Genomic DNA, 25,365 nt, shown 5'->3' with positions numbered 1-25,365 from the left:
TTGGAAGGAACTACTGGATCCCAATTTGACCCTTTGGGGTCTCCCCAAAACTGGGCACCTCACACAAAGGCAAGGCCCGTTGAGCGACATCTGCCAAAATCACTACCCCGAATCTTAAGAAAAACCTAAGCGGCTGTGGGGGACGCCTGGGGGTGGAACTGCTGCAGGAGAAGGTGGAACCAGCCCGGGCAGGCTGTGGGAAGAGATCTCCCCCGTGCCGTGGGCATGCTAGGCACCCTCGCGCACCCCTGCCCTTATCTGGATCTCAGCTCAACCCAAAAGGAGATTTTCTACTTTCAGTGCTACACAAGGGAGCCAGGGAGGGCAGCCCACCTTTGCTTTGCACCAACAGCCCCATGCTAGGCACCCCTAGCCCCCCCCCAACACACGCGCGCACACACACACACACACACACACGCACGCTCAGCCTTGGTACCACTGTAGCGCGTGACCTGCCTTGGTCATTGGTCACAGCTGGGAAGCAGGCTCGTTGCTATGTTGCAAGTGGAGCCACAGCCATTTAAGGACTGTAGCTCCCTCACCAAAATAGAGGTGTTTGGCCTTCCTTCCCCGAAACACATGTGCTTGAGAGGGTGAGACAAGAGCTGGAGTCAGCTGTGTGTAAGGCGAGCATGTGAACTGTGCCCCAAAATGCAGGATAGGAAACCTCTCTGCTGTGGGTGAATTGTGCCCACCCCCCCACACACACACACACCCAATCCACAAGTTCAAGTCCTAACCCCCAGGACCTCCCGATGTGCCCTTATTTGGAAATAGTACAGTTACAGATGTGAAGATGAGGGCCTTCTGGGATAGGGTGGGCTCCTTTTCCAGCGCGACTGATGTTCTTATGAAAGAGGAAACTTGGACACAGACATGCACTCTAGGAGAACACCGTGAGAAGAAGGTTGGAGTCAGGCTGCGCCAGCCAAGAACCGACCAGCAGCTGAGCCAGACACCTGGAGCAGAGCCTTCCCTGGAACCTGCAGAGGGGATGGGCCCTGCCTGCAGCTTGGCCTCAGCTCCAGGCCCTGTCTCCTAGCCTGTGAAGTTAGACAACAGCTCCTTTAATACCCAGACAGCCTTTGGAGAGTCTTGCCAACCTGGGACCCCATGAACTGGACCCTGGACACTGATCCATGATCGTCCTCTGTAATTGCCCCTCCCTAGGCAGCACACTGCAAAGGTGCTCCTCTTCCTGGGGCCCTCAGTCTCCCATCCGCCTCCCAGCTGGGCACTCCCCACACCACCCACTATTAGCAGCTTTGGTCCCTTGAGAGCCCCTTCCTCTTGGCCCTAGTACTCAGGACAGTGGAGTTAAATCTCCCTGAAAGGGTGTTTGGATATCTCCTTCCAGGATGGGGGTGGAGATGCTGACAGTCACTACTAGTTTCATACCAGCTCATCCTGTTAGGTGTCCATGTATGTTTTTATCCTTCTGTTGCATCCTGGAGGTGTTTCCATTATGTCCTACTGCCCCCCATAATTGTCAAGCCCTATAAAGTGTTCCTGATGGGAGGTCTTCATTCCTGTCACAAAAGACAGCCAGTATGTGTGTGAGAGAGAGAGAATGTGTATGTGGTTGCCCTATCAGCTCCCAGCTCTGAGCCTATAGATGCTCAGATGGGGACAAGAAAGATAACAGCAAAGACAGAAAGAAGCTCAGAGCACCTCCTGCACTTTCTCCACACCCCAGTCTGACTTGAACAAACCCCAGTCTGCAAACCAAGGCCCCAGGGTGCTGGGCTGACACGTGTAGCACCACCAAGGAAGCAGGAATCACTCCACCCACCTGCAAATGTACAGACACAAACACACTGTGCCTGGGTCCCTCATGAGTGAGTCAGGAGTCCTCTGGGGTGGGTTCTTCTCATGGTCATTCTCAGGAGTCACTATCTTGGGGCCAAACATGGGAACTAGATGCATGTAATAGATATTTTTCATCTGTGGCCACCCACAGCTTTGAAACCCTTGTCTACATTTCAGTCATTTCCCATGACTCCTGTCTATCCCAGGTAGAAGCCAAGTGCCTAGACTCCCTTGCAGCTAGAGTACAGACACATGACCTGGATTCCACCAGTCAGACTCAGCCAAAGCAAGACCTGAATTCACATGTGATCCATGCACACGAGGCACTTCTCCTCTGTGTGCATGGGAGTGAGGCATGTGTTCTTCTAAGTGGCAGTAGTGGAGGCTTTGGTACCCCATGATATTAGTGTTTCTGGTGATGTAGCCAATAATTCCCAGCTCTCTATTCCTCCCCACAAGACCAACTAATAGTCATTATTTTTTTTCAGCTTCACTGAGCTGTACCAATATCAGTTGCTGGGAGGGAGCATGAAAGATGGACTCATTAACCAGTCTGGGGAGCCCCAGGCTCTCCATTTACTATGTCATTCCCCACCTTTAATTGCAATTAACAAAATGATAACTTCATCACATCCTTAAATTTAGGAAGTGCTTTCCAGCTTACAAGCCACTTTGATATTCATATTCTCATGAGCTCTGAGGTAGAGCATCTTAATCCCATTTGACAGGTGAGAAAAATGAGGCTCAGAAAGTTTAATGTTTAAGAGTCATAGGCAGCATGGCCAAGAATTGAAATCAATTCAATTCTGGCTTCATGTCTAATGACTATCCCCATATACCAGTTTCCTTGCCCCTAACCACCCTAATTCCATACCCTTCTGCAAATGTTAAACCTTCCAGACAAGAATACAGACTGAAATATACTGCTACCTTCCCAGACTAATTATTTAAGGAGACAACATCTCTGCTTAACCTCCATATTGGAGGTTAAGCATGAGACATCAGGAGCCAAGCGACCTGAGTTCACCCAGCTGTGCCACTAGATCACTGTGTGACCTTGAGCAAGTTATTTATCTTCCATGAGCCTCAGATTCTCCATCTGTAAAACAGCAATACTAAAGAATTGCTGAGAGAATGAAATAAATGAGTCCATCCATGTGACACACCGGGAACAGTGCCTGGCACATAGTGTTAATAAACGTGAACTGGTTTCACGACTAGCACACGTCAAAGATATACAAGCACCAGAAGCCCTTGGGCAACTTCCCATATGAAAATGATAAAATGTACATACATGAAGTGGAAATTGACTTGCCTTTACAAGGGCAGTGAGTCTTCCAGTCACACTGAACATATCAACCATGCAAATTCAGAGAGCACAGATCTGGAAGGGCTTTTCCCTCTACCAGACACTCCTTAGCCAATGGACCAGTCTTTGCATTTGTAATGCTAACCCAGCAGACTGAAGAGGGAGGGGGTCAGGTAGCCTCAGATTGTTACTTAAACTGGCCAGGAATTTACCTTTGCAAGAGAGTCCCCTCCCTGCTCTCCAGAGCAGCACAACGGGCAAATTGCTGTTGAATGGTCACAGAGTGAGGACAACTTTATTTTCATAAGAGATAGGTAACATGGCATTGAGAAGCCCAGACTCCTTCTTTATATAGAGATTCTATAAAAAAAAAAAAATATCAGTTCAGTGCTTGACTCAAAAGAGGTCCTCAATAAATGTCACCCATCTTATTTCCTGTTGATGCTACTCTGCAGTGGCTTAACCCATCATAATGCATGGGTCCCTCAGAAAACCTGGACTCAGCTTTGAGGACAGCACCGCCAGCCTCTAAGACTCTCCCAGCCCTGCAGAGCCCACCTCTCAGCTAGGATGACATTTTGGCACATGAATCATGTCCTTTTGCTCTGCAACCCCAACCCCACCAGAGCAGGTAGCACGCTTTGCAGGGAGTGGGCAGGACAGAAAGCCTGCAAGTCCTTCTGCCTGTAGTCTCAGGAAACCTAGGGCAGTTTATGGAGGAGGGAAAAGCAGGGTAGCAACAATACTGTCAGCGGAAAGCTGGGAATTGAGAGGAGCAGACTCTCCAGTCAGCAAAGCAGGAGTTTCCCCCAAAATGTGGGGTGGGGGTGGGGAAAGACGTCAGTGAGGACTGCCAACCCCATGGCATGCAGGTTTGAACTAAAAGGTCCGTTTGAAAATGTTGGAACTGCACGTGTCATGCATACCCCAGCGTGCAAGCTGAGACCCACACATCAGTCCACACTCCACACCAGGTGTTGGGCAGACATTGGCGTGCAAAACTCACAGGGTCACTGCCTTGGGCAACTTATAGGCAGCGAACAGGCTAACACGTTCATTTATAATTACAAATGGAGCAGACGCCATGGAGGGAAAGTTTCACAAAATATTCAGGAGCAAAGCTGGGGAGGTGCTCTGCCAGGACAAGATTAAGCAAAGATGGGAAGGATATAAAAGAATCAGAGCATTTGGGCAGAAAGAAGAGCGTGGGAGAAGACCCCATGGGAAAGAACGGGATCAGTGTGGATACTGGGGTGCTGAGGGTTTGGGTAATGCTTCTCTCACTTTCAGGATGTGGTATTCCTGGGAGCTGGTATTCCTGGGAGCTGGACAGATACAGAAAGAACTAGAAGGTGGATCAGAGTGGGCATGTGAGAAGGGCTCTGGGGCAACAGGTTTAGGGGAAAGAGAAAGGACCCCCCTGCTGGAGACCCCCAGCCTCCGCTGGCTGACCTCTACCACAGGAGAGAATATCAGTGAAATTGGTAGAGACCAGAGCAAGGTCGGTGGCTCTCGGCGTGATTCTCCCGCTCTAACCCGGCCGTCCTTCAGGGCCCAGCCCTGGGCGCCCTGGCCCTCTCCCTCCCTGCACTGAAAGCTCCTTGAAAGCAGGCACGGTCGGATTCCCCCACCCACCCGCCATCCCCTCAGGAGCCTGCAATACTTGATGAGCTCATTAAATGCCTGTGGGCTTGAAGGCAAATGCACAAGTAATTATAGCAACTAATAAACTGAAGAATGTTTTTGTGAAGGACAGAGGAGTCATTGGGTCCAAGATGATCAAATGACAGAGGATGGGCCAAGAAAATTACATGCCATGGCTTGCTCGCATCCGCAGCGGGCCTGGGAGCCTGGGAGGCTGCCGTGAACACACGGGCAGTAAGATGCAGGCCGGCCCTCCTGATCACAAAGGGCATTTCCAGGCAACAAGCAGGTTGTGATAACAGGGAGGTGTGTTAACCAGCTTTTATTTATTGCATTACGGTTGACACAGCACTTCCGCGTTCATTATTGCACTCAGCCGTGTGAACCGGGCAAGGTATTGACTGCCTCATCCCTTGGCTAGAGGTGCAGGCACCAGGGATCAGCAAGGTTACTTGCTCGTGGTTAAACGGTGAGCTGCAAAACTAAGACAGAATCCCAGAACTTAGATGTAAATCCACTGTGCCTCTTAAACAAGCATCTCACCTCACAGACTCTTGAGAAAGTGGCTACAAAATTCTGCCTTCATCCCCCAGCGCCCCCCACAGAACTGTGGCTGAATTTCCAGTTACAGCAAACCAATCTGGGCAGGGTCTCCTCAGAAACCACCTGTGGTGCGAGCTAGGCACAGAGCAGGTTTTCTATGATCCAGACAGATGGGTAAAGGAGGAGTCCTGGACCCCCGGTAGCTTTTTCAGGCTTTTAATGATCTTCCTACACCATTTGTAGCGAGCAACCAGGTGCAGGGCAGGCAGGGGGTAGGGGGCCAAGAAGCTGGCAGCACTCCCAGCCCCCAGCGAATCTTCACTCCTCTGGGCTCTCTGGTGTTCTCTCGAGGTCTCCCCGCTGGTCTCTACCACACTGCCACACAGTTCTCTGCCTCCTCCTGCCCTCTGCTGCTGCCCTATGGCTCCGCCTCCAGGTGCTCAACGCACGCCCACACCTGCTCAACACACACGCCACACACGCCTCCACCTGCTCAACGCACGCCCACACCTTACTCCAGGTGCCCTCGAAGCGGGTAAGACCGCAGGTGTCAATCATAGATGCTAATGGCCAGGAGAGGTGGGCAGAAGAAGCCTGATCACTTCCATTTACCCTACACCACCACAGATCTTGGGAAAAGATATCACCCCTTACTCCACGTAAAATATCAGCCCAGGTGGGCCCCTCTCCCATTGGAAAAGGGTCCTTCAAGCTGATCAGCTCCCCCACTTCCAAAGTCTGAGGAATCAGTACTAATACCACTCAGTTTCGCCACAGACTCCCTAGGGCCTCCCATAAAATTTTAAATATTACGTTTGAATTTTAATACAAAAAAGGCTTTAAAAATGTGTTTGAAATAAAAAGTTAAGCCACCTCAATTCCACCCGATTCCCTTCTGCCTTGTTCTCCACGCCCCACCTTCAATTTCTGATCATCCCTCTAGAATTTATTGTACAAATGTGAATGCGTAGCCCCCTCCCACCCTCTTTCTACAGGAAACATACATCTTGTTTTGTACTTTCAGGGAGCGAATCCTTTCTCCTCACAGCCAGCCTCAGGCCTCCACCGCCAGTGAGCCCAAGGCCAGACGATCGATGGGCACTTGTTGGAGGGAAAGCCCAGCCGGAATGGACCAATTGATCTCCGGGGACAATCCTGGGTGTGAAAGGCAAGTTCCTGCTGACTGACATCTGTGCAGTGTCAGTGGGGGAAGCAGTTCCATCTGCCGCGCCGCAGGGCCTGAGGAGGAGGAGGCACGTCCTGGCACCTTCTGGGGGGGAGCCGCACAGCTAAACAGTCCCCAAAGTGGCCTCCCCTCTCGGCCACTTCCTTGACAGGGGACACCACCACTTCTGACTCCTGGGCTCCCCAAAGGAAAGACACCCCCAAGACAAAGTGGGCAGAGGACTTGGTTGAACTGTCAAAGATGTTTAAGCACAAAGAAATGGAAAGCAGCTCTGCTTTCCGCTGCCCCAGGTCTCAAGCTGCTTTGAAATCACCCTAAAAGGAATGGAGATGACTCTGCCGGGCCAGCACCATGACCTGAGCAGGTTTCCGGGAAAGGGCTTGTAAACGGCCAGCCCCATGGAGGGCGGCTCTGGGCTGCAGGCCGGGGAAGGCCTTCCTCAGGACCACCACTGGCTCTAACTCGCAAGCAGCACAAAATCACTGACGAGGAAGAGGGTGTGCACACTGCCAGGAAAGTGGACTAATATTTTTGGGAAGTTTTAATTTGCTTCAATTAAAAATTCAGGCCAGCTCCGAGCAAAACCAAAGTAGGTGAACTTATTTTCTGCAACCTCGGCAGTCCTTTCTGGGCCCCTGCCCCCTTTGGCTGGCCTGACACCCAGGGACCTCTGCCCCCGCCAGCATTTCCCAACTGGTCGGTTCCAAGACACACATCATTTCCTTCCCACCCTCCTGCCAGGCCAGACCAGGGCCCAGCTGGGGAGGGGAGAACCAGGCAGCCTCCCAAGACAAGAGAAACCCTGTCTCTGGGGCCTGAGCACCAGCCCGCCAGGTCTGGGTCATGTCTATACACAGAAGGTTCTTTTCTCAAGCTAACTGGCTGTCTCTTGTCTCCTGACGGAAGGAATGGGAATCACTTGGGAGAGCAGCTGTGTTCACCACTGCCTCGACCACGCAAGGGTGCACCATGCCACAGCGGGCTGAGCACCTATTCAGATGTGCCTTGTCTGTCTTCAAGGGAGTTTCAAATACTGGCACCAGCCCCCTCCTCCCCACTGTCCTGGCCCAGAAATGGTAACTACTTTCATGGGGGGATAAGTGGGGACCCCCCCTGCCCTGACATGTTCTAATGGTCTGTGCGGAAGGAGGACTTGTGTCCATTCACTCTGCCAAGAGCACTCAGTGTACTTACGCGATGACCATGCGGAGGGAAGCTGGAGTAGCTGGCCTCTATGGCCACCACCTGCAGCCTGGTTTTCCTCCTGGGTATCACTGTTCACGTGTGAATCATATTGGTGCAAAAAGTGCTTGGGAGCCTGGGCACAGGGCACGTGCTCCTGTAACTACAGACTCCTGGGCTGAGAGGCCAGAGAGCACGAGGCAAGCACACCTATAAATGCGGATGCCAGGGCTGGGAGATCATTACGAAGAGATAGAAAAGCCAGAGAGAGCATGGAGATAGGAGGGGGTGGAAGGCTTGGTTGCTGCCAGCCTATCTGCCTCCCTGCCTGCCCACCTGCCAGCCCGCCCGCCTGCCGCCAGTCTGCCTGTGTCTGGTCTCCTCTTCAGCATGAAAGGCTGTCAAGTCTACTGAGGGCTCCAAGATTCCTTATCCATTTGCCTGAGTCAGCAATGAAGCTGCCTGTCCTGTGACTGGTTGGCCCGATACCATGTTTCAGCAAGTGCTCGTAAGTGATGCCCTAAATGACCTGGCAGCCTTCTCCCGCCTGGGGCGCAGAGGTCTTGTTCTTTACCCCCCTTGGAATCCAGGGGCCTCTCTGCTGTACTTCAGGTCACTGGTGAGTAGGCCTGAGGTTTCATGTCCTCCAGCATGGACTCACCCTTCCTGGCCCGAGTGTGTGGAGGGCTGGCTGGGCCAAGGGTATAAATGGGGCCTGAGGGGGTGGGGTTAAGTCTTCTCCAGTCTCTTACGCCCTAGTCCCCAGGCTCCCCTTTGGACTTCACCAAAACAAAGCTTTCCAGGGAGCCTGCCCACATTATCAGAACACACATCTTCCCAAGAGTCCTAAATCAAAGGCCCTCAAGTAGAGGAAAGGGATAATTCTGTAGGGAGCCTCCTGCTCACTAGATCAAGCCTTCCAGCACCTTCCATGTTGGCCTTTCCAATAGAGATGGCTGGGAATTCCAGAAACCTGGCAGTCTCTCAAATTCAGGAATGCAAAATGTAATTTTCTCTGTAACTCAATCCTTGTAATGAACCCCTATTTCTAACCACCAGAAAAGTTAAACTGGAAACATTCAAGTACACTCAGCCCAAGCAGTGATTTCAACTCAGTTTAAGTCGGTCACATCCCCCCTTCAGGGTGAGGCCTGTCCCTTCTCCTGCGGTGACCCCAGCACCCTTGGCAGCATGTTCTCAGCTGACTTCTGTGCCCCCTGGGGGCACACAGGGTCTCCTGAGTCACCTCCCTTCCTCGGGCAAGCGATACCTCAGGCAACTGTTCCCAGTCCATGCTGCCAGATCCTTTCAAATAGTCTTCTCCATCTGCCCTGCTGGCACGGGGAGCATCTGACAGTCCCCCCTAATTCCAAACATGGAACAAGGCAAGGTCCAGGGAATTGCTCTTCTCTAAAAACCCTTCCCTCTTCCCACGCCAGAGCTCTTGGTCTGTCCATGGGCCCAATCAAACCTCTTCTTACAGCTTAACCCCTTCACTTAAAACCTAACGATCCACATCTTCCTTCTGTCCAGTTCAGCTGGGAGAGGTGACATCACCCCTGCACTAGCACTCGGTCCAACATCTCACCATACCCTGAGGAGCAGAGAGGCTTTAAATACAGTGCAGCTGGGCCCGCATGTCCTGGGGCAAATCTAGGATGATCTGGGGGAGCCCCATCCAGGCCAGGGTGGGCAATGCTTCCTCTCAGCAGAGGCCGGCCCACTGCAAGGAAGCGGGAGGCAGTGTGGCCAAGTGGTGGCTGACACCCTGGTCACTGAGTCAAACAAGTGTGGACCCACCAGGTCTCTTCTACTTACTGGTGTGATCTTGAACAAGTCACTTCACTCTCTAAGTCTCAATTTCCTCAGCTGTGACAAGATGCTACCCAACTTCCCGGACCCCTGGCAGGAGCAAACCATGTCAAGCCCTTGGTTCAGCACCTGGCAAATAAATACTCCAGAAATAAGTCACCCACCGGTGCCCAAACTACATACACACAACTTGACCAGCACAGCTTTGAGGCACAAGGGCAGCGTGACTGACCTCTTCAGGGTCCCTCTACAGAAATACATGGGGCCACCACATCCCTGCCCAAGTGTCCACACTCAGGTGCAAGCACCAGCTCCCTGCTGAGGAGGGCACAGACCAGATGAGGCTAGTGCGTTCAGGACACTTTCATTATTCGGTTCAAGTTAGCTTAGGTCAAAAAAATAAGAGGGGGCTCCTTTAGCTCACACAAACCCCAGGGTTACCTCCCGTCAGCCCCAACTGGACCCAGGGACTCCAGAGACCCCACCAGGGTCTGTGATGCTCGATCCACCGCTCAGCTGCCCTCCTCTCTCTGCTGGCTTCCACTTTCCCGAAAGCTTTCCCCAGGCCTAGCGGCTCCAGGGGCATCCTCTCAGCAACCCTCGTGGGGGGAAACTTGCCTCCTTCTGGGGTGCACCAAAAACACCCGAGGCTGGGCCTTGGTGGTTCAAACCAGGCCAGGTGAGCATCTTGAACCGATCGCTGTAGCCATGGAGAGAGGTCAAGGAATGGGCTCGATCCAAGCGAGACTGAGCAGAGAAGGCAGGAGTGGCAGCTGCCAGATGCCCGCCATCCCTCCACAGCCTGCTCCACATGCCCGCTCCCCAGGCCCTCTTCTGTTCATCCCCCACAGGCGGAGCACCACATTAGTTCCCAATGGCAACTGGAGAAAGTGGGACTCCAACTGGCCCAGGACTTGTCAGGCAGTAATTTCCATGCCAGGCCACATGCCAGGAGCTGCTGGCCGAGGACCAGAGCCCCTGGGTCAGGAGCCCCACTTGACCCCCTCATCTGGGACAGAGCAGGGTTGGAGGCTGGGCCTCACCATATAAGTGAGGCTGCCTGCGCTGCCCCTCAAGGAAGAGCTGTGGGCAGGGCGGTTTCTGTTTCAAGAGGAGGAATGACAGGCCTTGCGCGTGACACACTGAACACCCCTAACGTCTGGCATGGAACTGCTTTATTGATACCTGAGAAGAGTGCAGGTCCTAATGGTCCTACTGACCATTAGCCTGTCCCCAAGGCCAGATTGCCCACTTTTCTTGTCCTGCCTGGGGACCACAGGTCACTGGGGACTTCAATGGCCCAGGCCCCAAAGCTGCGGAAGTCCACAGTTGGGGTCTGGAGAGAAAACATCTGCAGCCATGGCTCCTGAGCCCGGGGCCAGCGGGGAGGCCTCACCGGTCAAGGTCTAGAGCCTCTTGGGTCACAGTCCGGAGTCCAATGGAAAACAACTCCTCCCAGGGCTCCCGGATCCAGGCCAGCAGGGCTGTCAGCTGCTCCGGACATACAACCCGGAGCGCCCAGAAACTCTCCAGCCGGGATACCTGGCAGCCAAGAGGGAAAGATGACTCACGGAGGGTCACACAGCACAAGGAGGGGGATCTCTGAGAGGAGGGGAGCCCCTGCTGGCTCATGGCCTCATCCCCTCCCCAAACCTGTGTCACACCTCATAAAAGATCCTGACTTGGTGCTTTTTAGACAGAGCAGGATCAACACTGAAGGTCCCAATGGACTTCCACATTTAGCATCTTATTTCTTTAACCTCCCCGTTTCCCAGAACACACTCTAGAGTTGATCCCAAGGAATGCTTAGGGTTCAGTTCCTGGCACTACCGCCTATGCAAGCTGGCGAAGCCCAGTGCCCTCTGTAACAGGACTAACACAGGGACCTGCTCTGTGGAGATCAAGATGAAGTGGCTGGCACACAGTCAGTGCCACACACACTTGAGGCAGCCGGTGCTCACTCAGGCCTCCCCGCTAACACAAGGCTGGGCTCCAAACTGGGGTGTCTATCCTGCCCACAGCTGCCTCCCTCTCTACCTATGGCCTGTCCAGCCGAAGGAACCGCCCAGTTCACAGCACCGTAACTTTCTCTTCCTCCTACTGCCCCCAATTTTGAGCCTTCCTAGCCCCACCACACACACTGCACCCTCACCTCATCATAGAAGACGAGCCGCAGGTCCTCTGGGGCAGAGCGATAGAGCAGCACAGAGCTCAGGCTGCTGAGCGGCTGCTGCTCCCGGACTCGCACATAAGGGCCCAGGCCTGAGGCCTTCTCCGAGGCTTCACCGCAGGCTGAGGGAAGAGGGGGCTCTGCACCAGGCACTGCAGGATCCTCCTCCAATAGGTGCAGGGTGGACAGGGTCAGCAACAGGGATACAGGGCAGGGAGCAGGGCCTGGAGGAAAGAGTGGAAGGTCATAGAGGAGCCCTGACCCCTAGGTCAGCCCAGAGTCCCTTTCACAAGAGGAGGGAAATGCCATCTGAGTGGCCACAAAGCAGCCCAGGCCCTGGGGGGTCAAAGCCCTCTCTTTCCAAACTCCAGGCATCTCTAGGCCCCAAAACCTCTAACAAAAGTAACCTACTCCCCACCCCCACCCCCAGAAAGAAGGCCCCATTCTGGCCTCCAACAGAATGAGGAGCAGAAGGTCACAGAAAGCCTGGACATGAAAGCAGACGCGTCCAGGTGACTGAGGCTGGGGGTACCCCTGACCCTACCCAGAGAGGAGACTGTGCCACTGACATTCAGGCATGCCCAAGAGAGACAGGAAATCCCGATTCCAGGAACCAAGAGTGGCTACTCAGCACAAAGAGATGCTGAGGGCCTGACCTGTGGCTTGGGACAAGATGGGGCTCAGAGGCCTCACCTTCAACCAGGAACACCCGAAGATAGAAGAACCGGGGAGGCTCCGAGGAAGAGTCTCTTTCCAGCAATGGCCTGCAGGGAAGGTGGCAGCCCCAGAAAGGGACAATCAGCTGGGGGTGGGACATTCCACAAGGGAGAGCAGAGGAATGGCGGGCCTGGGTCAGGAGGCAGGGCACAGGCGGCAGCCCCAGGTACTCGGGGACCCACGGGGCTTGGGCTTGTGGAGAGGGGCTTGTGCTCCCAAGGCACCAAGCCTGGCCTCAGCCCCCTATCACCTCACCACAGCCGGTGCTTCGGGGTCACCTCCTCCTCTGTGGCACTGACGCTGCTCCTCCGGGTGGGGGGCAAAGACTGCAAGACATCTGGACACAGAGGCAGGGACAGGGGCCCTCAAAGACTCCAGCTTGTCTATCCAAACCTCCCACTTCTCGACACCTTCCCATCCTCCAGAGTTCCAGATTTCAGAAACTTCCGAAGGAAGGCACACCATTACCTGCCTGTTTCCACTCAGCCCTCTCCTCCCGCCCCGTCTCTGCCTCACCCCTCCCCTCGCTCACCAGTGAGTTCCTTGAGGAAGGCCCGGCAGCGCTTGGCGTCTCGGGGCAGCAGCACGCAGCCACCAGCCCCAGCCACCCACTCCAGCCGCAGGCTCTGTCCTGCCAGGCCCAGTTCGATGCCACTCAGATCCCGCAGGGAAACAGCCAGGGAGGGCTGTAGCCAGCTCGCCGGGGGTCCGCTGTGGAGTGATGGGTAAGTGAGAGTGGAGTGAGACCCATTATGGGCCCGTCCCTTCCCCGGCCATGGCCCCCCTCACTCACCAGATCTCCCCTGTCACTTTTAACACGTAAAGCCTGTGGTCAGACACCACCACGAGACACGGACACTCTCCAGGGTGGCCTGCCAGAACCAGTGGCACCTAATGGGAGAGGAAGTTGCTAAGAAACAGGAAGAGAGGCCTCAGGTGACTGGCTGACTGAAAGCCAAGTGACCTATGAGCACCTTAAGCCACTCCTCCCCCTGCTCAGCCTGGGCACCCACCACACCCTCCAGCCCGGAGCCTCCACCTGCACTCACACCCAAGTGATGCTCCAAGCTGGTTTCACTATCCTCTCGCCCATCCAACCCACCTCGCACACACTGCCAGGCTGTTCCAAAGCACAAAACTGACTGCCACCCCTGGCTTCCAGTACTTCAGAGGCTCTTTCAGCCCTTGGGATCAAGTCCAAACTCGTTAGCAGACACACAAGGTTGCTCGTGAACTGGCACTGGCCTGCCTCCTCAGCCACCCCTCAAACACCAGCCTCCCTCCATGTCCCCCACCCCACAGTCTGCCCCCCCAATCACGGGTAGTTTCCCACTCACTACTTTTCCGTTCCATGCTGCTTCCTTTACCTAGAACATTCTTTTCCTCCCTCTTCCATAACTCATCCTTCAGGTTGCTCTAGCCATCATCTCCTCACGAAGGGCCTCCCTGGCCCATTCAGGTGCCCCTCAAGGGCTTCTTCCTGATTCTAGCACTATCTTAGCACTCAATCGAGGTCTGTTTTTCACACCAGAAACTGATATCCAGGGCAAAATGAACTCTCTCTGGACCCTTGGTGACTAGTCCTGCTAGGTGCAAGCATGTGGGTCTGATAACCTTGTGGCTTTCTGATAATGACAGAGCCTGGGTACCAAGTGCTGGGCTGGGCCAGACACAGGCCCTCACCACGGCTGCCGCACAGTGAGGGAGGTATTACCCTCGCCGCCACGCAGGTGCTACAGAGTCGAAACCGGAAGCCTGACCAGGTGGTTCGAGAGCAACTCCTCTCACTCTGACTCTGCTGCGGTGGGAGCAAGGGGCACCGTGGGGCATGGGCACTGCCAGGCTGGCACACACCTTGATGCAGCACTGGAACTCCTCCTGGGCATCAGTGAACACCTCCACATCCAGGAAAAGCCGGAGTCGATGGTCCACAGAGCGGAAGTCACAGTGCTCAGGGGCTTGGGGGGGTGGGGGGAGGGCAGGTGAAGCAGTCAGCGTATCCTGGCCACCCCTCATCAGTGCCCCTTCCCTCCACAAAATGCCAGCCCATCTCAGTTCACCTGTACTCACAGGGACTGAAATTCCAACTCTGGCAGTCGTGGGAGACTGGGGCCTGAGATGGCACATTGGCAGTCCTGCTGCTGGAGTCGCTGTGCCCGGGAGGGTCATGGCCAGAGCTGGGGGACTGGGAGGGAGCCAGGGCTTGCTCTCCCTGTCGCTGGTCCCTGTCAGGGGTTGCCACAGACAGTGCCAGGAGAACCACATGATCGCTCCCACAGTTCGGACACACAGCAGCAAAATCTGGAAAGAGACATGAGCAGTCCCTACCTATGAACCTCTCCAGCACCACAACCCCACATGCTCATGATTCGCCTGGGCCCACAGCTCTAGCTTCATACACTGCCCGCTCTCCCAACCCACTGGGCTCCCATTCCAGGAGGGCTGAGCCAAACCAACCAGTGGCCCACAACCGCCTCAAAACCCATCCCCCTTCTAATTTCAGGCCTTCTCAGAGAGGGCCAAACTCCAGGCAGCCCTCTCCAGCCCCCGCACAGAGCTGCGCTGGCTGTGGACTTCAGTGCTCCGTAGCAGCAATGTGGGAAAATCTCAAACCAACAGACGGGGGCAGGGAAGACTCTGCTGCAGACCTGGGTCCACCTCTGTCTGCACCACTTAAAGGCTGTGATGGAAGCAATGACAAGGCCCGCGAGCTCTGTGCCTGGTGCCTCATCTGTAAAATGGAGGTGATGACAGTATCGATCTCCTAGGGCTGTCAGGCTGAGTGGAATCAGGGCTGGAATCCTGATTGTTCTGGCAAAAAGCCAGGACGGGGATCAGCAGTGAGAGAAGAAACGTTCTGTTTCTCCAACGTGCTGGGCACGTGCTGGACCCTTTGACAGTGGTGTCAAAATCTCCCTGGCAGGTTTTGCAAATGAGAAACGCAGAAATGTATCACCAACAAGCCCAAGCGGGGCAGTCGGAGAGAGGCAGCAGCCACTATTTACAGAGGCCCTTGTGCCAGGCACCAGGCTCAGTGGCTTGTTGCTGTATTTTAACTCCTAACAGCACCAGGAGGCAAGGCCATTCTCTTCTGAGCTCAGATGAAATAACGGAGGCGCTAGGGAAGAGAACGTAGCACATGAGCGTGTCCAGTCACAACACCTCCACCAAAGGGACCAAAAGGGCCCCAAGGGCCCCAGGAGCCCACGGGGCAGGGGACAGGGGACACTTTCCACGGTGTAGGCTGTGCTGCTGGGTCACCACAGCCCCCTGGGCAGGCTCAGGGAGGAGGATGAGGGAGAAGGCCCCATTCCCTAAACAAAATTCAAACTCCTGCACCAGTTGGTGCCAAGAAAGAGGACAGTGGCCTACAGAGGGCTCTGAGTCCACACGGGCATTACCATGACTGTGTCTTCAAGTCCTCAGAGACACTGTGCTGACCGGCCTGCAGTGGGGAAATCTCTCGTCTTAGGAAGAGAATGAGAAGAGCTGCCCCGTGGTTTACAAGGTCAGTCTAAGGAGGATGACCCAAGCCAACTGGAAAAGCACCTTAGCAGCAGAAAGTGCTCAGAGGGCGGCCTCCTGCCCCACACCACAGTGCTCAGCAGGCCCCTGAGCTCTCTCGGATGTCACCAAAAGAAGGGAAAATGCCCTCAAGTCATGAAAAAGTAATGAAGCCATGTAAATGGAGACTATTTCCTGCCTTTTAGAGAAAAAAAGGGGATATAATTTCTTCTTTGTCTTTTGTAAATGCAGCATGCAGTTGGCTTTATTTTTCCCTTTAGGCAGAGCTGGGCCCCTGCTCCTCCACTCCTTCCTTCCCGGGGGGCCCCTGGCCACACTCCCTCCCTCACAACCACTTTCCCTGAGATGGCAGTAGGTGTGTGGCAGGGAAGGCAAGGGCTGGGCTTGGACCTACCTGTTTTCTGGAATAGAGACCTCCGGCCTCCCTCACTGTCCGCCCCGCCCCTGGGCACCTCTGGCTGGAACTCATGGCCACAGCGGAGACACTGTAGTCGGCCCCCCAGTGGGTCTCCTGCTCCCCCCAGCTGGTGCTGAGCCGTGATGGCTGCCGGGGTCAGCACAGCAAGCAGCTCCTAACACAGGACAGGCCGGACGCAGCCGTGAGCACAGAGACCCCAGCCCTCAGGTTCCCGCTCTCCCCCCAGCCTCCAGCCCCATCACCTGGAGAGCTGCTTGTGCGTCAGGCTCCAGCACCACATAGCGACGCAAATGTCGGTTGGGGCAGATGTAGGAGAAGCGCAGAACCAGGATGAGGGTCTGGGGGGACGGATCTGAGCCCTGAGCAGGAAGAGGGGAACCAGGTGAAAAAGCAGAGGGAGCCAGAGGAACTGGGAATTACTGAGAGCAGAGGGAAAACCAGGAGCCCTGAAATGCTGCTGCTGACATCCAAGACCTAGCCCAGAATCGCTACTCCTCGGCACAGCCTCCTGAGTCTCCCGGGGTCAAGCCTTTGCGCCCCACAGCTCCGCTCCTCCACACCAGAGGCCAACAAGTCTGGTGCCTGAAACCCTATAGCTGTGTTGCCAGAGTTGGCCCCCCTGAGAAAGCCCAGCACCTGTTCCAGAAGCCCACTTCCACCACTCACCTCGGGTACTGGTTCGGTCTGGGTTTGGGCCTCAAGTTCTGTCTCAGCTGCCTCCAGACTCTGCAGCTCAAGCCGTTCCAGGACCCGAGCTGCCTGGAGCTCCACCTCCAACAGGTGGCCGGCGATGACCCGGAGAAAGCGTTCCTTGCCCCGCACGCCCGTGGGCCCCTCCAGGGGACACACCAACATTGGGCGACAGAGCTCCGCTGAGGAGACCCAGAGAGGGCCCTGTTAGGAGGGAAGGGTACCCGAGGCTCTGCCCTGCTGGGGGTGGCATCCTGCCCAGGCCTTCCCCATGGCCCAGTGCTCACCTTCCACTTCATTCTGCTCCTCCTCCTCCTCTGCTCCTTCCTCCTCCTTCCCCTGCTCCTCCATCTCCTCTTCCTCCCGTGGCTCCGGCCCCACCCTGATCTCCTCTGCCCTTTCCTGCAGTGACTCCTCTGGGGGCGCAGGGTCCGGCACTGGCTCTGGGCTCAGGGTGTCCAGAGGCCGTGTGCGGAGGGTAGGGTTCGGGGAGGTAGCCAGAACGGGAGTCCCCAAGGTCTCTAGGTGGTTCCTATACTGCAGCCAGTCACGGCCAAACCGTTCCCGGAAGCTGTTCATGAGCTCGAGTTCCCGGTGCTGCTGCACAAACCATCCTGGGCAAGAGGGGAGCACAAGGTTGATTGGGCCTATACCCCACCACACCCGACAACTCCAGCCTCTTCTGTGGGGGCTCCTCAGGGTGAAGTAAAGGGGTGTGGAACTGCGGGGGCGAGGCAAAGGCTCCCCTTGGCAGCCTGTCCCAAGCGCATGCTACGGAACACGGGCTGCCAGCCGCAGGGTTACACAGTGTGCTGGGGAGAGCAGCGCCCATGCTGGCACATGAGTCCTGAGGTGTCGTGCAGGGAGGACACCGGGTGACTGTTTAACCCAGCACTCCCTGGGTCCTGGCCACAAGCCCTTTCATCACATGGCCTCTTAACAACCCCCAAAATGAACGCCCCTTGTAAACACTTTGGAAAATGCTGCTCAGGAGCAGTGTCTTCTCCCCAAACTAAAAGGCAAGAGGAGCGAGGAAGAGGCCCTCTACATGTCTACTCCCCTCAAAGCAGAATCCCTGGCACCACACCTCCACTGTAATTTGATTAGAGGGGGTGCTGGGCTGGGGAAGGGGGTGGGCTGACTTACCAGCTGGGGAAGGGTCCAGAGTGCGGGGCTCTGGGTCAGTATCACTGGGTTCCGAGATACTTGCCCGCCTCACACGGACTCGGCTCTGAGGGTGGGTAGAGGGACAAAGGCCTCTCAGGTCAGGGCCTTCCCTGACAGAGAAAAGACCTGACTAGTTCCAGCCCACCCACAACCTAGAGCTCCCACGAGGCACCCACCTCACAGGACACGACTTACCTTAACCTTACGAAGCGGGGGCTGGGCCACAACACCCCCCGAGGAGAGGCTGTCACTCAAGTCAGGGCCCCCTGAGGTTTCGGTGGTAGTCCCCACCGGCCAGGGCACAGAGGGGGCTGCAGAGCCAAGCTCCGAGGATATGGAGGTCTGGCGTGTGACAAGGAGGAGAAACAGGTAAGAGCCAGGGAGCATCTCTGGCCTACCAAGTAGCCGAGATGGGACCCCCTTGAGGAAGGGACCAGGAAGACCCTTGCCCTGAAACCCTCCACGGCCCTCAGGAGCTCCCTCCCTTCGGGTCCCCCCACATGTCCTTGCTGTCCCACTTCGGACAGCCCCCACCGCACTAACCTGGAGATCAGTAACCGACAAGACCTTTCCATCAAGAAGGAACTGAGCAAAGATAAAAGGAAGGGGCAGCATTGGTGGTGGGGTGCATGCCCCAGGAAGCTCCAAGCCAGGAGCGGGTTGGGGGATTCCAGGGAGCCCAGGGCCTGGGGATGGGGTGGGAAGGCAAGAGGATGCAGGCATGAAGGTAGGATTGGGAAGAAAAGGGGAAGCAAAGTGGACACAGGAAGGTCACTCACGCCTGGCACGGCGTCCCTGGCACGGGGTGACAAGTACTGGGCAGTGGTCGCTCGGTGCGCAGGGTGGAACGACAAAGGGTTGCCCTCCAGGTAGAGCTGAGGGGCAGGAAGAGGAGACTGAGCTGGGCCTCTGCCCTCCAGAGGGAAGACAGGCACTGGGGGAGGGAGAAAGGAGAGGTGAGGGGGTGCAAAGCCCCCCAGTCACATGACGCGCCTGGCTCACCTTTCGGAGCTCCGTCAGCAGCCTTAGCGGAGACAGCTCCCTGTGTCCTTCCAGCAGGTTGTACGCCACATCCAGGTGCTGCAGTTTCCGCAGCCGCTCCAGGCCTGGGACAGGGAGGAGGGAAGGCGGGGGGCAGGTTGGAGATGGCAGGAGGGGGGTTTGGGGGCAGGTGCATAGAAAGCCAAGCCTCAGACCTGTCCTAAGACCACATGAGGCTCTGGAGGCACAGGACTCCCGGGCCCCAGGCCTCACGCTGCCTCTATGCTCCTCCATGCCTGCCTCACCCTCACCTACTCCCTGGCCCTCCACCTCCCCCACTCACCGTGCAAGCTCTGGAGCTCATTGCCGCGCAGTATCAGGGTCCCCAGAGCAGCCCCTGAGGGACCCATTCTAGGCACAAAACGCAGGTGGTTATAGGAGGCGTCCAGATGGTAGAGCTCAGACAAGTCCTAAGGGGAGGCGGGGGTGACAAAGAGGCCCTCTGTGACCAAACTCAAGTCAGGCTCCTCTGAGCACTCTTAATTAGGCCTCGATCTTGGCCTATAAAGACTGCATTCAGCATAAATGATCTCAAGTGTGTGTGTGAACACACACATGTACATGTGCACACGCATTCAAAGACCTGAACAAATACCAGCGTAGTTCCTTACAGCTCAAGGCCACATCCCTAGGATGACAACTCCAGCCCCCTGACATTCCCACCTAGAAAACCTCGAGGCTGCCAGAAGGACATTTGTTCCAGCCAACACCCGAAGACAGGGCCCTCTCTCCCTAAGGCCCTAGTCATGGAGGGTAGGAGCCTAACTTGGCAAGCACCAGCTAGCAAACCCAGATGGGTTTCACTCAGACCCACCCCCCTTTCTGCTTTTTGTAAACTCCCATTCCCCCTAAAGTCCCTGCTGTTCCCATTCCTAAAACGCCTCCAGCCCCCCGCTCCCTCATGCTCCCTGTAAAACAGTCACCTCTGAACAAACTGAACTTAAGTTCATGCTGATGCTTGCTAATGACTAAAACAGTTTTACTACTGATTAAATGTCACAATGATTTAGTACAATAAACCATTCTTATTGCAAAACACCTGTTGTTACCACTTGAATTAGTGTTCAGCTTTGTTTCTCTTTGATGGGGAGCAGAAAGACATAGACAGGGAGAAGGGTCCTTTTTTCTGTGCTGGGCACTGGGCTAAGCATTATCAGTTTCAATGCCACAGAAGTAGGTACCCCACTTTACAGTGAAAAAGCCGAGAGGTGGGGTGATTTTCCCCAAGTGACAGAGGAATCGGGAGTTGGAATGTGAACCCTGGTTTTTCTTATGATAGCGCCTGAGCCCCCAAACAGTACTGCCTCCCAGGGCATGTGGTTCATCTGGGGATCAAGAGAAGGTGGAAGCAACCGGATCCAGAAGAGAGAGTCAGAGCAGAACGATCAGAGGCCCAAGTGCCAGACCCCGGCCAGGCTGCTCAGACGCACCATCAGGAAGCCCTCACAGTCCTCGACTTGATTGTGACTCAGATTCAGGAAGCGAAGAGCTGATAAGAGACCCTGGGGGCAAGGGAGGTGGAGAATCAGACTCCCCAAAGAAGCCAACTGGCTCCCCTCCCTAAGGGCCCATCCCTGTTCTTGCCCAAACCCCCTTCCCACTGAGGCCTCACCAGGGAGCTGTCTAAGGCAGTCAGTGTGTTGTAGCTGAAGTCGGCTGAAAGCAGAGCCAGCCAGGGCAGGGCGGAGCAGAGGTCGCCACCACAGGCTGAGAGGAGCTCCTGAGCAGGGGACAGGTGCGCCATCACCCCCCACTCTCCCCTCCTCCCTCTGCCAAGGCTACCCACGCTCTCTCTTTCACCCAGCCATTCATTCATTCCTTGTGCACTGAGTCCGGTCTGAAGATGCGGACTTAAGACCATGGCCCTGCCCCCAAGGAGTTCACAGTGGGGAGACACTAGAATACAGCAGACTACTTAATACAAGACAGTAGGTGTGAGGGTGAATATGTGGACAGGAGCTGAGTGCTGCGGGAGCACGGTGCAGGGCGTGGGGGCACTGTTAGCAGGAGGCATGAAGGGGAACATCAGTGCGTGCTCCTGCGTTTCTCAGGACAAGGCATCAGGGCCCACCTCTTGCCCTACTTACTGATAATGCTTGGATGCTCCTGCTGCAAATCAGGGTCTCCAGCTGGGAGTAGATGCCACGGAGGCCACGAAGGCAGTGGAGGGGGACACCTCGGAGCTGGGGCAAGGGAAGGGAGGGAGGAAGTAGGACAAAACTTCACAGAAAACAGAGGTCTCATCCCCACTTCCCCTGACAGGGAGAAGGAAAAAGATGACAAAGCCAACTATGGTTCAGGTTAAATGGAAGAGAGCGAATGTCACATTACTGCAGGGACATGGGCACACTCAGGCCTGCCCCCACCCCCCAAAAAAGGCCATCTCCTTCCCCATCCCCAAAAGGCTGCTTCAAACTGGGTTTTGTGCAACAATATCCCCCAACACCCCATACCTCCAGTTTGCGAAGGGACTTGAAAGGGAAAATCTTGATGGGAGCTGGGAGGCCGGGACCAGGGACATGGACCAGCTAAAAGAAAAACCACTCCGGTTACTGAAGCCAGGCACATCTCCCTTTCCTAAACATTTCTTCAGTGCAGCCACCAGTGCCTCCCATCTTGTGGATCAGGGCCCTGCAGACTTCTGCACCCATGGCCCGGCCCTAGCCCCAGCCTCCACTACTTTCTTGGGCTCTTCATACATCCTGCCCCGTTCCCAGGCCAGAACCTTGAGAGAAAGTGTTTTCTGCAGGACATCAAAGAGGAACTGAAGCTGGAGGATGATGGGGGAGTCGGCGGGGTGCGAGGGCAGCGCCACAAAGCCAGTCTGGCCAGGGCTCCATGGCCCCAGGTGCAGCTCAAACACATGGTTCAGCTGCTGCAGCGTGGCAGTCAGCAGGCTCAGTGTGCTACAGCCAGACAGGACCACGTCTCCTGCAGCGAGAGGGACAGACAGGAGAAAAGGAAAGGGTCTTCCCCTTTATTCTAAGCCTTTGTGACCCCTGTATCCACCCACTCTAACACATAGTATAGATCTTCCACTGCAAGATCAAACTTTCAATCTCTTGCCAGCTCAAAGTTTTCAACACCTCCCTCTATCTTCAAAAAAACCCTCCTGATTTATCAGATTACTTTAATACATGATCCCAAACTGCTTTTCCAAATTTTCTTCTATCTTCTACTCAGAAGAGCCTGGTTTGCTCAGTGCCAGAAATGTAGATACCCTGGTTCACAGCTCCCTCATTTTCTGATAACTGCCCTTCTCCTCTGTTCAGCTGGAGAATTGCCTCCTCCTGGAAGCTTTCTCAATACGCAACAATGCTGAGCCAATCACTCATTTTGCATGAAAGTCAACTGGTGTTTTCTCGTTATTCTTCTGATTGCAAAAGTAATAGCACACTTACAGAAACTTTCAAACAAAAATAAAAAGCATCTCATGAAACAAATAACCACTCATTACAGCATCAAAGCCCTGAAGTATTATTACTGCTCCCTATGAAAACTGCTCTCTCCGGGGCCTCCCTGGTGGCGCAGCGGTTGAGCGCTGGGTTGCGAAGCTGCCCACAGCCTCTGCAGCGCTGGTTCAATCCCCGGCTGCTCCCCGGCCACCGGAGGAGGGTCCCACATGGCGCGCAGACCTCTCCTGCTGCCTGCTGCTCCCCTCAGCAGTGTACTTCGGTCCTTCTGCCTGCTCTGCTCCCCGCTCTGGCTCTGGTGAATTCTCTCACCCTCCCGTGCTTCTGGCTGTACCCAGTGCTTGTATAAATAAATAAATAAATAAATCTTTAAAAAAAAAAAAAAGATAATAAAAGAAAACTGCTCTCTCCAATGAGACTGTCACCTTTAATGGCATCTTTCAGTCACCTTAGTAATCATCACTACACTTAAAATAAGTTTGGCTAGAAGGTAGACATGGAAAAATTTTCTAAAATCTAAAAAAAAAAGGAGAGGCACAGGATGTCACAGAAGCGGAACACAAATACCCTATACCCTTCACCCAGTTCCCCCAATGGTTACATTTTATATAAACATGACAATGGTATATGAATGCATAGCTCTATGCCATGTTGTCACCTGTGTCTGACACATAGCTAACTACCACCACAAATCAAGATACAAATCTATTTCATCACCATCACCACAAAAATCTCTTTCTGGCTACCTCTATCATCCTTAGCCTCTGGAGCCATTTCAGACTTTGCAGAATAAATGAACAAACCTTCATGAAAGATTTTCAATATACTAGACACTGAGGATAAACACAGATATGGTTCAAGGGCTCTTCGCACCTTCAAAGAAGGTCTAGAAGAGAAGCTAAGACATGTGAACAGATAATAATGCAAGCCAAAAAGTAAAACTGCTATAAAGAGATTCCACAGATCTCATCAATGAGCATGCAGAGTGACAGAAGGCGGCCAATGTTAGTTGGGTAATAAGAGCCAGACTTGGTTATCTTATTTAAATTAAATCAGAATCTCCTAAACAGAAGTACTATTAACTGCCTCTTAAAAATACGGAAATTGGCAGCAATCTTTCTGCCCACTTGTGACTATGCAGGTGCTTCCTTTCACCAACTCTCTCCCTCCACAGGCAGCAGCTTCCTGCCTGCCGTGACTTGCCGGGACTTCTCTTCACTGACCTCCCTCAGTGGAGGCAGCTCTCCTCAAGGCTGCCCGCAAACCTGTCCCTTTCGGGGCAGCTCTTCCTGCCTGCTTGTAGCTATGCAAGTGTCTTTAACTCTTCTGTTGCTTTCCCTAATAAATCTGCTCTTCTAATATAAGAAAAATATGGAAATTGGGGCACAGAGAAGTGAAGAATCTTGAATGCAATTATAGAGATTAGAGTAGCAAGTTGCTACTTCTGCATGATCTCAAGGCCAAGGCTTGTTCCAGCACAACTAAAGCCAGCCACACATTCACTCAGGAACTACTGTGGTTCCACTGTGCCCTGGTGTGGAAGCTCGTGGGGTTTCCACTGAGGGAAAAATTATAACAGCTACCAATTTTAAGCACTTACTACATATGCAAACACTGTACTAAATGCTTTTTGTGATTTAAAAATGAATCCCCACAAGCTTTGAATTAAGTGCAATCATTACACCTATTTGCTACTGAGGGGAAAGTAAGGCTCAGAAAACGTAAGCAACTTCACCAAGTTGGACAAAAAACTGGGTGGTTCTGACTCCAAATCTCGTGCTTTTAACTAGACGAAGTACATTGTCACAAGATTTATGACCAGTCCCTGACTCAGAGAACGTGGAGGAAGTGGCACTAGAGTCTGGCTTCCAATGACAGCTAAGGCTTAGACTGCCAAAGACAAGAAACTGCTGGCCAATGTATAATATAGCAAACCAACCCCAGAGAAGAAATTCATTCTGACACCAAAACACCCGTAACCTGTTCAGAGCTGTCACTCCGTGACTCTTAAGAGGGCGTGTCTCTGGAAGGTAGGAAGCAACCCCACCAGGCCCAGCCTCCGCTCCATCGGAAGGCCACTCACCCGACTCCCGCAGCAACCCCGCGAGCTTCCACACCAGGCAGTCTCGCGGGGCGGTCGTCATGGCCACGGGACGCTGGGGGCGGAGCCTAGGAAAAGAGGAAGCGGAAGCGCCTCAGGTGGGAGGTGATGCCCAGAGCCCGAGAAGGACCTCCGCGCAAACCAAGGCTTCGCGAGGAGAAAAAGGCGAGAAGAGAGCAAGGAAGGGTGTCCTTCCGGTGCCCTTTCAAGGCGCTGAAGGCCGGTTTAGCCAGACTGACCCTCCTGTGTCGTTCTCCGACCAGCTCCGCAACCGGGCACCTATCAATAAGGGACAGGAAGTCCCGCCCCGGAAGGAAGGCGAGCTGGGGGGGCGACCGGAAGGCCCGCCTCCGCCGGCGGAACCACGCCCTAAGATATGCAAACGTGTCTGGGGGCGTGTCCCATTGGTTAGGGCGGGGCGTCGGGGCCCGGCCGGAGGCGGCGAGCCAAGCGGTCCCCGCGCTGGGCCCCTCGTCGCCCCCACAGCCTCCGCCCCGCCCGGGGCCCCTTGCAGCCTGGGACGCCCGCTGGGCGCGCTCCCGGGCCTGGGAGGAAAACCTGACTCGCTGTTTGCAGACTGGGCGGGGAAGCAGTTTGGAGAAAGGGAATTTTTGTTAGTAGGGAAGGGCTCGTCGCGA

The 25,365-nt window shown here is 54.7% G+C and overlaps 1 protein-coding gene across 1 annotated transcript; it reads right to left on the bottom strand.

Moving 5' to 3' along the window:
• Positions 1-10,310: 10,310 nt before the first annotated feature.
• On the bottom strand, positions 10,311-25,027 carry STK11IP (serine/threonine kinase 11 interacting protein). Its single transcript, XM_037524126.2, has 25 exons — positions 24,967-25,027; positions 24,710-24,795; positions 21,939-22,144; positions 21,667-21,741; positions 21,301-21,396; positions 20,826-20,933; positions 20,644-20,715; positions 19,497-19,623; positions 19,175-19,278; positions 18,952-19,047; positions 18,716-18,757; positions 18,368-18,514; positions 18,152-18,236; positions 17,293-17,619; positions 16,982-17,187; positions 16,558-16,674; positions 16,292-16,469; positions 14,443-14,673; positions 14,227-14,330; positions 13,166-13,263; positions 12,905-13,083; positions 12,628-12,709; positions 12,349-12,419; positions 11,638-11,879; positions 10,311-11,027 (listed from the first exon to the last, which is right to left on the bottom strand). Exons 2-25 carry the CDS (start codon positions 24,768-24,770, stop codon positions 10,878-10,880), a joined length of 3,204 nt encoding a protein of 1,067 aa, XP_037380023.1. The 5' UTR covers positions 24,771-24,795; positions 24,967-25,027; the 3' UTR covers positions 10,311-10,877.
• Positions 25,028-25,365: the final 338 nt, after the last annotated feature.

This window comes from Talpa occidentalis, unplaced genomic scaffold (genome assembly GCF_014898055.3).
Source record: "Talpa occidentalis isolate TD23 unplaced genomic scaffold, MPIMG_talOcc4v2.1 talOcc4.3, whole genome shotgun sequence".
In the NCBI taxonomy this organism is placed as follows: domain Eukaryota; kingdom Metazoa; phylum Chordata; class Mammalia; order Eulipotyphla; family Talpidae; genus Talpa; species Talpa occidentalis.
The sequence above is the reverse complement of the archived record's forward strand: the minus strand, read 5'-3'. Positions and strand labels throughout refer to the sequence as shown.